General features: G+C 41.6%; 1 protein-coding gene across 1 annotated transcript in view; it reads left to right on the plus strand.

Moving 5' to 3' along the window:
- Positions 1 to 8,117, plus strand: part of ETNK1 (ethanolamine kinase 1) — a 37,275-nt gene extending 29,158 nt beyond the window's left edge. The window contains exons 8-9 of the mRNA XM_083700790.1: positions 1,451 to 5,937; positions 6,259 to 8,117. Coding sequence (XP_083556916.1) covers positions 1,451 to 1,523 — 73 coding nt within the window. The 3' untranslated portion in view covers positions 1,524 to 5,937; positions 6,259 to 8,117. The remainder of the gene's footprint in view (positions 1 to 1,450; positions 5,938 to 6,258) is intronic.
- Positions 8,118 to 13,569: the final 5,452 nt, after the last annotated feature.

Raw genomic sequence — 13,569 nt, forward strand, 5'->3', positions numbered from 1 at the left:
GTCATACTGGCCACATGACCCGGAAGCTGTACGCTGGCTTCCTCAGCCAATAAAGCGAGATGAGCACCGCAACCCCAGTCGGCCATGACTGGACCTAACAGTCAGGGTACCTTTACCTTTATAATTGGATTTGTTCACTTTTGTTCTATATCCATTGTGTGCTACCCTTCTTCAAATTGGAATTTAGAAAATTTGGTTCTGCCTCTTACAGTATTCTGTAACAGTGACCAGTATTAACTATTTTAGTTTTTTAAAAAAACAATGCTCCGTGTGCTGGAAGCAATTTTTAATACTTTCTTGCATTCCTGTCAGTCACTGAACAGCCAAACACCCTTTTAAAAAATGTACTGAACTTAGCCCCCACAAATTAGAATTGACCCCCCCCCAGTTAATCAGCTAAACCAAGATTAATCTCAGTAGATTAATTTGTTGAGAGTTGTTTTAGCATACTAGGAGCCTTGAGCTATGATTAAGGAAGTCCTTGTTTTGAATCTTGCCTTTGCCATGAACTCGGGTAGGTGACCTAACATGTGATACTTAGGTTTGCATCTGCAGCATAGGGCTAATTAAGTACTAATTAAGGTTTATGGGGTGGTTAGGATTACAACAGGGATGCGGGTGGCGCTGTGGGTTAAACCACAGAGCATAGGACTTGCCGATCAGAAGGTCGGCGGTTTGAATCCCCGCAACGGGGTGAGCTCCTGTTGCTCCCCTGCTCCTGCCCACCTAGCAGTTCGAAAGCATGTCAAAGTGCAAGTAGATAAATAGGTACCACTCTGGCGGGAAGGTAAACGCCGTTTCCGTGCACTGCTCTGGTTCTCCAGAAGCAGCTTAGTCATGCTGGCCACATGACCCGGAAGCTGTACACCTGCTCCCTTGGCCTATAGAGCGAGATGAGCCAGAGTCGGTCACGACTGGACCTAATGGTCAGGGGTCCCTTTACCTTTTAGGATTACAACAAGGCAATGTATATGAACTGTGTTCTTAAGCACACCTGCTATTAGGTAAATCACATTGAATTTATTGGGACTTTTGAGTAACCATGCTTAAGATTGCATTGTGCAAACTGTGAAAGTGCCAGTTATATAAGCATTTATCAAAACCTGCAGCTCCAATATTTTGCCATTACAGAGTAGGGGCTGTGGTGCTATCTGGGTTGAATTTATTAGCCTAAGTAGTTGTTTTGTGCTTGAAATGTCTCAAAAAGGAAACCTGAGTCCACCAACCCCTGAATGAAGCATTATGGCCTGTCTTCCATTTTGGCATGAAATACCTTTTAGCTACTTACCTGCATATGACAACTAAGTTTCTCAAATATGCAAGGCATTCTATAACCACTAGATGGCAGGAAAAACTAAAGTTAACTGCAAAAAGCTTGTGAGTAGAGTCATGTTAATTGTGCCACAAAGGCAGTAAGACATGATTTAACATTTTTTATTTCCTCTAATAGGTATGCAATTGTTCGCTTCAATCAGTACTTCAAAATGAAAAACGAAGTCATGACATTAAAACTTCCTGAGTAACAACTGAGAGCTTCAGTTATCTACATCTGGATCAGATTCCTTAAAGTTGTTTTTTTCATCCGAGTACAGATAATGGAAAAAGCTAAACATTTGTTAGTTTTGTATCGTTCCTATGGTGGTTTTTTGCTTTTCATTGCCTCTAAACAACAATCTCTTAATGTTAAACCTAAAATGAGGATCTTACTGCTGTTGTAGAAGGAATAGAAGCATTAGATTTATAAAACATAGGGAGAGCAAATTTAATCTTTTCTCTTGCAATTTTTAACGTGAAATGTGAATTATTTATTATGAATTTAACATTCCATTGCTGCTTTTCATCAGTTTTCTTCAAAGGAGGGTTGTGGGCTCTACTACTGTGAAGGACTTCGTACTTCTTATGTTACATTGACATTTACTTAAGAGCAACTTCAGTGCTCTTGCAGACTGTGTACAAAACCTGTACATGAACAGAAGCAGTTTGCATTAAAGTGCAATTCATTGGTGCTGACTTGGGTTGCTAGGAGAGGATGGGAGGTCATTCCCATGCTGATATTTCTCCAAGCTCTACCTCAGTACTGTGAAAAAAGACCGGACATCCTTCTTACGTAACATACAGATGAATTTTTTTTTTTACAGAGGTCTGCTCGCTCATGAAGAAAAACATGCCACCACATAGTTACTGTAGATGCTTTCATCCTGTTGGAGGCAGCTTCTAGCTTCAAATGCAAGCTTTAAATGACCACTGTTCCAGAGTGTCATTGTCATTCCCCTCCCTTAAAAATGATTTATTCCCCACCCCCCAAAAAACTCTTTGAACGCTTTGGCATGTAGTCTAGGGACTATACATGTTCATAAGAGACGCGAAAAGGAGCTAACAGGACCAGCCGCTGAGCAGTCCTGTAGCGTTTGGGAGCAAAACTCTGCCATGTTTTGTTGATAATCTGTTCTTACCCTGCTTCCTTTTCGGTCATTAGATCTGTTATTTGGTAGGTTGCCTTCTTTTCTTTGCTAGATGGTGGCAAGCTCGTGGCCAGCACAAAGCCGCGAAGTTACAAGATCATTCTTGAAATAGATGGCGTTTGAAGAGTGAGGATTTGATCACAATCGCGTTTCTTTCCTTTTCTTTCGAAAGCTATCCTACCCAAGAATGGTTTGAATTTCAGAAATGTGAAATGAAAAACAAATGTTTACTTAGCTAACGCGCTCTGTGTGTGTGTGTGTGTGTGTGTATGTGTGTGTGTATTCAAAGGTAGGGTAAAAGGCTTTAAACTTTGAAAGTCACTGCATTGAGTTGAATTGCCACACAGTCAACTCTGTTAGTCTGAAACACTTCACTTTGGCCACTTAAGTGCCCATTTGTACAAAGTCTGTGTTCATACGCAGTATATGTAAACCCAAATAAACCTTAAGAAATATTACAGGGAGCCTGTTGCACAGACTCAGCAAGGATATTTATTCAGAATTATTTTATAGTACTCTGTAAATTAAACATTGGCTAAAATAAGCCTGGCTTGTTTAATGATACATACAGCAATTAACAAGGATGAAAAGTTCACCCCAAAGATCACTGAATGATTTTTCTGTTTCTGTAAATAATCTCATGGTTTTACACATTTTGAGATGTCTAATTATCTCGTGTCTAAAGCCACAATCTTCAAACGCCCTGCTGGGGGGTAGTTCCATTGGACAGTGGAACTAATCACTAGACAGTAGGCTGCATTCAAATCTAGTCACTATTAAAACTTGTAATACTAATGGATTATGGTATCTATACTTTCTAATAAGTTTTTTTAAAGCACTTATTGATATACTTTCTTAAATTGGGCAGCTTCTCTTGATGTTCAGTGTTGACCTAACTAGTTAGAGGAAAGTGTAATTTATCAGGTCAAGGATGTTGCTGGAGCTCTAGAAAAAGTCAGCACAGAGTAAATCTCTCTTGCGAAAACTGAATTTCTTTACCAGGGTCTGTTCCTCCTTGCTTTTTCGTAGTCTTTAATGGCATCTTATTCTAAAATCATTAGTCTTGGGTCCCAGATGAATAGATGGAATTAAAATATTATTTTTGAAAATCTTAATGTTTTTCAACAAAGTGTACAAGGCTTTTAAAGCGAAAATTGCCATACATTGTTGAATGCAGGAACTAGTTCTTCCCATTCACAAATTTTAAGGAATACTTGCTAATGGCTACTTTTGAAATTGGCTAGACAGATCACAGTGTTCTCTCAGAGGGCTTGTTGCATCTGCTGGAAGACAGTTGAGCTCTTCGTTTTTCTGGATAGGAAAGAATGACCCAGGCTGCCTCCATTCTTGACAAATACTGAGTTCCGTAGAAGAGATAAGTGGCTGGTTGTATTTCTGCCTTGTATTACTATATTTGCTAGACCTCACCATGTGATCGAGGCAGGAGCAAAGAATTGTGGGAGGCAGGCTGAATCTCAATTTTTTTCCTCCTGCCTTGAGGGAGCAGTTCATTTTCTCCCAGGTCTCCCCGTTTCTTCTCCAGTTTGCATTAAACTTATTTTTAGACCTTGGTGTCCACTCTTGCAATGTGCTATCTCACAGGTGGGCATCATCCAACTGTGTGGATTTCTTTGGTATTTGATAATAATGGGTGACTTGATGAATTTTTTCTATGCCCCTCTATAGTTGCTGCTGTACAAGGCAGACAAAGCAGTATTGTGAATCATCCTATAATCAGCATTTCCAGTAGTAGCAAATTAAAGTATCAGGCAGCAATATATATTTTCCAGATGTTAAAGGCAAGCACATCCCTGGTGAATAAAAATGCTTCTCTGATCAAAAATCTGTGTACATCTCCAAGGTAGCTGCTGATCACAAGGATGTCAAATCATAAGAAAGAGGCGCTAACTACATTCCCATTATTTTCATTTTTGCGGTTGTAAGGTCATTAACTGATATGAAGCTGGTCTGTGCCATTGCGTTTGGCATGTTCCAAGTTGAACAGGGAAATGGAACACCCACTAATTTAACTCCATAAAAGCATTGATAAAATAACAAGTAGGGAGAGCCTATTCTTTGTGAAACACTACTTTGAGGGGGGAAAAGGTCTACTTGGTATGGCATCCTCTGCATCATGGATTTAGACTATCAAAATAATTCTGACACAGGCCTTGTACAAATGTAATGGTGCCATGGAGAGAAAATTGGTTCTCATTTTCTAAACTAGCTGTTTTGCCTCTTTAACACGACACTGTCTTGTCCTGCTCTAATCTCAGTTAGAAGGGTGGTGGTCTTGTCATTAAATTAGAACTGCCCCCCCAACCCCCCCAAACTTGTTCACATTTATCAAGTATTTGAACTCTTATTTTTTCCAGAGCTCTAGAAACAACCTCATGTAATTCTGGCTGTGACTTGCCAAAATCTATTCTGTTGCCTTCACCGTTAAGCTATTGATTCTGAATGCCGTCACCGACGACACTAACAAAATACTGAAAATGTGAAGAGGGTTCTTAGAAGTGGCATTCAGCCCTGTGTAACATCACCTGACAGACCGTAGTGGCCTAGTAGCTTTTGTAAAGCAGAATTGCGTGATTTTCTTTTCCTTCTACTACTTCACAGTTTGGCAATCAGACCAGGTTAATCATTATGCCTGATTGATCCAAACATCAAAGCATCCTAGGTAATGATGGTGATTTTTATTTTTTGCATTGTTTTGAACTCTGGCCTGGGGGTTCTCTTGGTGAATTTTGCAGATGGCTTAGCGAACTGATTCACAGTAACCGGATCTGACTGTGTATATACAATAGTGTAAATAACCATTTGTAAATTAGTGTGAATTGTATGGTACCTCGCATTTATGAACTCATGTATTTCATTGTACTCTCCTTTTGTAGAAATTTTGATGTATGTAAAGAGAAATCCGAAATGTGCTGACCTTATTGTTAAATTGACCACATTCAAAGGGGAAAACGACATTTGGGAACAAAATAATAGTACCAGGAGGTAACCACATTAGCTTTCATAATGCATCTTTCTCATTGTGCCCGTGGTGTCTGCTTTCATGTTCACGCATTTACTTTGGAGGAAGTAATCATTCTGAAAACAAGTTGGTACAATAGTTGGCTTTAACTCACAATGCCTACTGTTCCACTGGGAAGCAGATTGGCCAATTGGAGGGGGAAATGCTTATGTGAGGTGAATTGTGAAACTCCATTCCAAGGCCGGCTTAATTCCTAAAAACGTTACGGTTCCTCAGCGCATGGGTCATTGGCTTTTGCTGAAGAAAAAGCTTGTGCAAGTTGGTTTCAGAGCAGAGACCCTGTGATGTAAATGGCAGAAACATCAGGCGGGTCGAACGCAATAGAAAAATGAAACCCTATATATTATTGCTCTGTGTTCTGACATGGCTGTAACTTTGTTGCAGGTACTAGAAGCAAATGAGATGAAATATTTCATTAAATTGCTTAGAACAGGGGTGTCAAACTCAAATTCATCGGGGGCCGCATCAGCACTTTGGTCACCCTCAAAGGGCCGGTTGTATCTGTAGGACTATGTAAAGGACATGTAAAGTGGAGGTTTCCTGTGTAGAACGGCCGGCGCCGCTAGAGGGCAGACGTTCTCTGGCTTGTAGGCTGCCGCGCATGCGCTGAAGAGGCGGCTTTCTTGTGTATTAAAAAAAAAAAAGCAAGAATAAAAGGTGAAGGCTGGCGGCCGGCGGCGGCTACATGGGCCACATGACGAGGTCTGGCGGGCTGGATTCGGCCCGCGGGCCTTGTGTTTGACACCCGTGGCTTAGAAGAACTCCAGTTCGCATCTAAGCTTGCTTAGTTATTCATAACGTTTTTTACAAACTGGCACACATTGATGTTCTGGGGTAAAAAAACAAAGCCTCATACATAGGGAAAGAGAAATGGTGGCATCCTTGAAGATTGTTGACATTGCATGTGTTCCGGACTAGCTTTTTCTTTCTGTTGCAGCAAAATCTGTAAATAATTGAACCCATTTCTTTGGTAAAACCTTTGTCCTTGAGAACTTGCGTTCGATTCAGCTGAGCCTATCTCAAATATTTATTTCACAATATTTGATTCCACGCCCCCCCCCCCAAGCGTGGCCTGAGCAGTTTTATCTGCTAGTCCCAAGTCCTCTACATAGTTTACAACTGCCCGTAGTAGAACGGCAAGCAGTTTTATTCCTGTTGTAGTTTCAGGCACCTCACATGTCGGTGCTTTGAACTTGGCACTGTGAATTAAGGGCATAATTGCTGCGTTCATATCGAGCCTGGATTTTTTTTGATAATCGCAGTCCTAGAATAACGAGGAAGACACTCAAAAGTGATACAGCTGGATGGTGCCCCATCAAGCCAGTATCTTTTTAGTACGTAGACCTCTGGAATGAGGAAAGTGCATATGACAATTCCTTGCCAATGTCCATGACAAGAAAAACTTGATAGGGCATTTTGTTTTTCCAAAGTGGTTCTACAACCTTAATATATGCTAACTTGGTGACAGTTTACCAAAATATCTGTTACCAACCTTGACTAAGCAAATAGCATTATTCACTGATAATCACATTGTACTATCTTCTGATTTCAGTGACATGTTCCCCTGCTCGCCCCCCCCCCCCAAAAAAAATCCCCATTACTGACCACTCTCCCAGAAACACCTTGGTGCTAGCTGTTGTAAAATTGTTACACAACATCCAGCTTTTCTCATGGCAATAGAGTCAACTTGATCTTGTGGTGTGTTAGAAGACGAATAAATATAGGGAGTTAAGATTGTTTGGGAATCTGCCATTTTGACAGCCCTTTGGAAGCCAGCCAATAGTAATCGAGAATCTCCTCTAGATGGTCCTGAGTAAATTATTTCATACTGCTCTGCATCTGAACGGCAGTACTGATTCACAGGTTGGATTCAAAGGGATGTGATAAAGCACTTAAGGTGGGTTGCAAAGCACTGCAAGCTGAAAGTGCCTGTAGCAAAGGTGATTTCTTAAGGGCAAAAGAGGAAATAGTGGAACAACACTGTTAAATGCATCCTGCCCGCTGGGGAAATGAGGACCAGGAGTAGACAGCAGTCACAAAGTGCCCATAACTCAGCAATGTAACTGGCTAGACCTCAATTTCCATGCAACGTGGGTGTAAAAAGTTCCTCATGTTTTCTGGGATGCCCTTTTTTTATGCAGCTGCCCATCTTCAAAGGCCATGATAGTTTGGTACTTAACTGTCTCAGCACTGAAAATATTCTGGTACCTCAGGTAATTAAAAAGAGCATTGAAGGGGTATTCCCTTGAGGCCCACTGTCCTTATCTCTGACAACAGCACACCTGGAGCACTTCCTGTAACTTTCTTTGTCCCATTACACTTCTAAACCTATGTCTGTGAGTCCAATCTTGTCCTGTGAATATAATGGGTTTGCCTGTCTAAGGAAAGGAGAAAAGTAACCTCATCTGTATGTTATGAATGGAATTAAATTGTGCATTCTGTTCATTGGCTTGTACTGGAGTGAAATGTATTTCTTTTTAAGCTAAGCATTGTTGGAGCTATGTAACAAGGCCTTTTACTATTGATTTCAATGAAGGAATGTATCTTGCAAAGAGATTTATATTATGTAAATAATTCAAAATTGGTTGTAACAATAAAGCTGGTTTCTAACTGCAGTGGTGAGTTTTGTCCTGGTGGGTGTTTTACCTCTGCTTGTTGCAACTTGTGGCAAACCTTTGTCAAGACAAACATTACTTGCTACCAGTTAAACCAGGCGGCTTACGAAAAGGAGAAAACCAATAAAATTAAGAAAAATAAAAAATAAAATCCCAGCTAAACACACACATCCCCCCCAAAATTCCAACAATAATTAAAATTGAAAATAAGCTAACACCAGGTTAAAACACACAACAGTTTCTACGTACAGTGGTACCTTTGGTTAAGTACTTAATTCGTTCTGGAGGTCCGTTCTTAACCTGAAGCTGTTCTTAACCTGAAGCACCACTTTAGCTAATTGGGCCTCCTGCTGCTGTCGTGCCGCCGAGCACGATTCTGTTCTCATCCTGAAGTAAAGTTCTTAACCCGAGGTACTGTTTCTGGGTGAGCGGAGTCTGTAACCTGAAGCGTCTGTAACCCGAGGTACCACTGTAGGTAGGCTTATCTAAAGAAAAAATGTTTTTAGCAGGTGCTGTAAAAGTACAGTGAAGGCACCTGCCTGGTGTCCAATAGGCAAGGACTTCCAGAGTTCAGATGTTGCCACACCAAAATATCTTATTTCTTGTTGTTTAGTCGTCGTTAGTCATGTCCGACTCTTCGTGACCCCATGGACCAGAGCACGCCAGGCACTCCTGTCTGCCACTGCCTCCCACAGTTTGGTCAAACTCATGTTTGTGGCTTCGAGAACATCTTATTTCTTACAAGTGTGGAAATAATATTTTGTGGCACATCTAACAGTGCTGGTCCACGAATTGAAGCGTTGACTTACACAAGGTACGATAATGCAAGTAAACTAGTCCCTAGCCATTAAGGGCTTTATGCACACACAGCAGCACCTTGAATTTGGCTCAGTAGCAGATTGGTAACCCGTTGCAGGTTTCCAAGCAAAGCTGTTAACCTGCTGACGGGGTCTCACTGCTGCCTGCAATTGTGCTGCAGCATTCTGCGGAAACGGTAGCTTCCAGATCCAAGCGCGAAGGGAACTCAGGGTTTCAGCCCCAAAGCCTTTACTGTCATCTGCGACCTGTCCCATTTCAAAAGTGAGGATGCTAGGGATTGAACTATCGTCCTACCCTGAGCTATAGCCACACGTTTTCCAAGGCAGGCATAGGCAAACTCGGCCCTCCAGATGTTTTGGGACTACAACTCTCACCATCCCTAGCTAACAGGACCAGTGGTCAGGGATGATGGGAGTTGTAGTCCCGAAACATCTGGAGGGCCGAGTTTGCCTATGCCTGTCCTAAGGCAATCTCTAGGAACTAGTTCCAGATGGCAGATATCTCTGCCATGCTGCTCTTTCAAGTCGCTTTCGAGAAAACCCACGTGTCGTACACTTGTGTTACCCAGGAAAAAAGGTATTATTCTCTCTTCTCCCACCCCTGATGAGCTGCAGCCAAGATCTGTAATTGCCTTGCTCTTAATGTTGCGTAACTGTTAGCAAGACTCAAGCCAAGCATTAATGAATTTTACCAGAACTTCATTTTTTAATGAGCATCATTAATCGTTAGTCAGGCATGTTCCAACCCACACTTTGCGAAAGTGAAGGATTGCCAACTGTGTTGTGCTATAAAAACAGCATATTTCCCCCCAGATTTTCTGGTTATTTTTTTAAAAAAAACCCTCTACCTTAAGAGGAAGCAAGTGAGTATTTGACTTTTAAGAGCCTCTTGAATTTGTTAGCCTGCTTCTCGGTCTCTTTTGTGACAGCGAGCCATTACCAATATTGCCTTAGGCTTCAAATGCATGATGATTTCTGACCATCTTATTACTGATACATTTGAAGGAGCCTGAGGTTCATATTCTATCAGCCATTATTGCAGATATTTTTTTCATAGGGAGTCTTGTGTGGAGTTTGATGGAACTGTCCAACTATCCCAGAATATTACCTTTCCTTGAATAAACCCAGAGCAGTGAATTGCATAGGCTGCTTCTCAACCGTTACTCTCAAAACATGCTCTAGGTTCATGCCAGCCTTGGCTATGCCAATATTTGCAAACATTTATGTCAGTTTTCCTGGGATATAAGGTGGCTTAAACATGCGATGGTGTATTTATATGCCTGTTTATGGCCTGAAGGAATGCAGGTGGCGCTGTGGGTTAAACCACAGAGCCTAGGACTTGCTGATCAGAAGGTCGATGGTTCGAATCCTCGCAACAGGGTGAGCTCCCGTTGCTCGGTCCCTGCTCCTGCCAACCTAGCAGTTTGAAAGCACATCAGAGTGCAAGTAGATGGCGGGTAGGTAAACGGCGTTTCTGTGCGCTGCTCTGGTTCACCAGAAGCGGCTTAGTCCTGCTGGCCACATAACCCGGAAGCTGTACGCCAGCTCCCTCGGCCAATAAAGCGAGATGAGCGCCACAACCCCAGAGTCAGTCACGACTGGACCTAATGGTCAGGGGTCACTTTACCCTTTACCTTTATGGCCTGAAGGATCCAAAAGTGGACGGCATTATTAACACAAGAAAGATAGGGGTTGTCGATGCTGCACCCGCGATGCCCCAGACTTCAAGCTTTCATTTATTTATTTTAAAAAAGCATACCTCTAGCCTTCCTAGAAAGAAAGTTATGAAGCAAAATGTGAAGGTATCCTAGGCAGTTTCTGTGAAATTAACCAGCCTGGCTGCTCTCGTCTGCTCTAATTTAGAGATGTGACTGATAAGTGAGATGTTTGGACACCAGGTAACTTGGATCCTAAAGAGCTTCTCCCCTTTTTGCACTTTTCCTGCTCTCCTCTCATTTTCTAGTACTCAGACTCTCCAAAGTTTGTCTTTCTTTTCCCCTTATCAACTAGGATCCATCTTTCCTGTGGTGGTCAGGTAGTCCGTAGAAGTCATTTTCTACAAATTAAGACTACACAATAAATGTGGGTGAATGTTACAGAAACCCTCTCTTGTCTGGATGAGCTAAAGACCAGACATTAATCATGAATTCATTCTATGTGGCATCTGCAGGCAACACTGGGAAAGATTGCTGCCTGAGGTCCTGGGAATCTGCTGCCAGTCAGGGTAGACAATACTGAACTAGATAGGGCAGTGGTCTGTGCAAGGACAGTTTATTTCCATATCACCGAATGTGTGGGGGTCAGAATGTCAGGCTAGGCTTTAGATCAGGATTTGCCAAGGTTGGGTCTCCAGCTGTTTTGGGACTACAATTCCCATCATCCCTGGCCACTGGTCCTAGCTAGGGATGATGGGAGTTGTAGTCCAAAAACAGCTGCAGACCTGAGTTTGGGAAACTCTACAGTGGGGAAACTCTGGTTTTCTTTTTGTTCTTTTTAAACGTTATTAGCCGAGTCCAGTTCCAAAATGAGCCAAAGGGAGTTCACCCATCATTAGACACAGAGGATTGCCAGATGTCCCTTATTCAAAACTTTCTCCATCTTCTTACTACTGAGGACATCCATTTCTGCTATCCAAAAGGGGAAATGTGCAGCCAAAGAGGAAAAAGGTTTGGGTATTTGTTACTGAGCCCTCCAGAGCGTTGAGGTGTGAGGCTTTGTTTGGGCGGTTTATCCTCGTGCAAATGTTAAATGGCATTTGGCACCATTTATTTTATCAAATTTAAGATTGGTTTTAATCAGCCTTCCATAGACAAGCAACCCCAAGACCAGGGGATGATAAAACAGAGTAAGGATGTCCAATAACATCACTTGCAGGGCAAGATAAAAACAGCCAGGACAACAAATAAATTCAATAGCAAAATGCAATGCCTGTCCTTCAATTTCTCAAAAGATGTCTTCCCAAATGAATGGCTTCTGCTTTTCTTAATTCTCAGGGAGCATCTAGATTTCTTCAGAATTTTGTTGGCTTCCAGGTGGAAAAATCAAAATCGGAAACAGAACCAGTCAAGCTTGCAAAAATTTATCATTTGCCCGATAATAAGTGCTGGAAATGTAAAGAGAATGAAGGTACATTCTTTCACCTTTGGTGGACGTGCCCAAAGATTAAGGCTTTCTGGGAGATGATCTATAATGAAGTGAAAAAGGTATTTAAATATACCTTCCTGAAGAAACCAGAGGCCTTTCTCCTGGGCATGGTCGGCCAATTGGTGCCAAAGAAGGATAGAACTTCTTTATGTATGCTACAACAGCAGCAAGAATACTCATCGCAAAGTATTGGAAGACACAAGATCTACCCACCCTGGAAGAATGGCAGATGAAAGTGATAGACTATGTGGAACTGGCGGAAATGACTGGCAGAATCCGAGACCAGGGAGAAGAGTCGGTGGAAGAAGACTGGAAGAAATTCAAAGACTATTTGCAGAAATATTGTAAAATTAATGAATGTTAAAATGATGTTGGATTGAAATGAAGCGGCCTTAGCAACAAGGTTAAAAAGAATATGTAAAAATGGATTGATAACGGATGAAAATATAAAGTTATAATACGTTAAGAGATAGAAATTAAGATAAAAACAAAGAGGGCAAGGACTTACTGAATTAACCATGTGAACTGGAATACAAAAAAGGGAGGTGTGAGGAGGTCAGGGAAATAAGTAAATGAAATTTAAGATATGAAAAGATTGATTTGTTTTTAACTGTTTGTTATTTATTTTTTCTGTATTTTGCATTTTTTTTCTTTTCTATGTATTTTTGTATTTTTTGTACTCTTTTTTTCCGTTTTTATTTTGTAACTTTTTTCTCTTTGTAAAACTTTAATAAATATCTTTTAAAAAATAGATTTCTTCAGAATTTTGGTGAGTGTGGACTGGAGCTCGCTTTGTTCTTGTGAGGTGGCTCCAGGTGGTATATTTCTTTTCTCCCACACCCTTCAGCCTCCCTAGCTGACAATACTTCCTGATCTGGAAAGCCCCATGGGAGAAGTGACCTCGCAACGTTTTCCTCAGAGCTGTAATCGAAGCAAGGGAAGACTGGCTTTGATCTTTCTTTATTTTTAAATTTGTCACATGCACACACGAGTTGGGTGTCCAGAAGGCAGCCTCCCCAGCTTCCTGTGTTTACAGAAAAGCCCAGCTGGTGTCATCATGACATTTTAAAGAAGTGCAGGCCACCCAGGAAGGCTGCAGAATTTATTTATTTTTAGAATGAAAGGGAGGGAAACTACTTGTAAACACCCCCTGGCCTCCTTGAGAGAAAGGTAAACAACAAAAACCATACACCTATAGCAATGAGAAGCTCTCTGAACCTTTCTCTCCCATTTGATCATTTCTGAGTGTAATTTCTTTTCTCCTTAATTGATGGAGAATGGTCGAAAAATGTGCAGGCGGGATTTTTTTGGCACAGCCTATCTAACAAAGGTGAGTGAAAAGAGTCTACTCCAGGCATAGGCAAACTCCGCCCTCCAGATGTTTTTGGGACTACAACTGCCATGGTCCCTAGCTAACAGGACCAGTGGTCAGGGATGATGGGAATTGTAGTCCCAAAACATCTGGAGGGCTGAGTTTGCCTATGCCTGGT

Source organism: Podarcis gaigeae (genome assembly GCF_964106915.1).
Source record: "Podarcis gaigeae genome assembly, chromosome: 10".
NCBI classification, from domain to species: Eukaryota; Metazoa; Chordata; class Lepidosauria; order Squamata; family Lacertidae; genus Podarcis; species Podarcis gaigeae.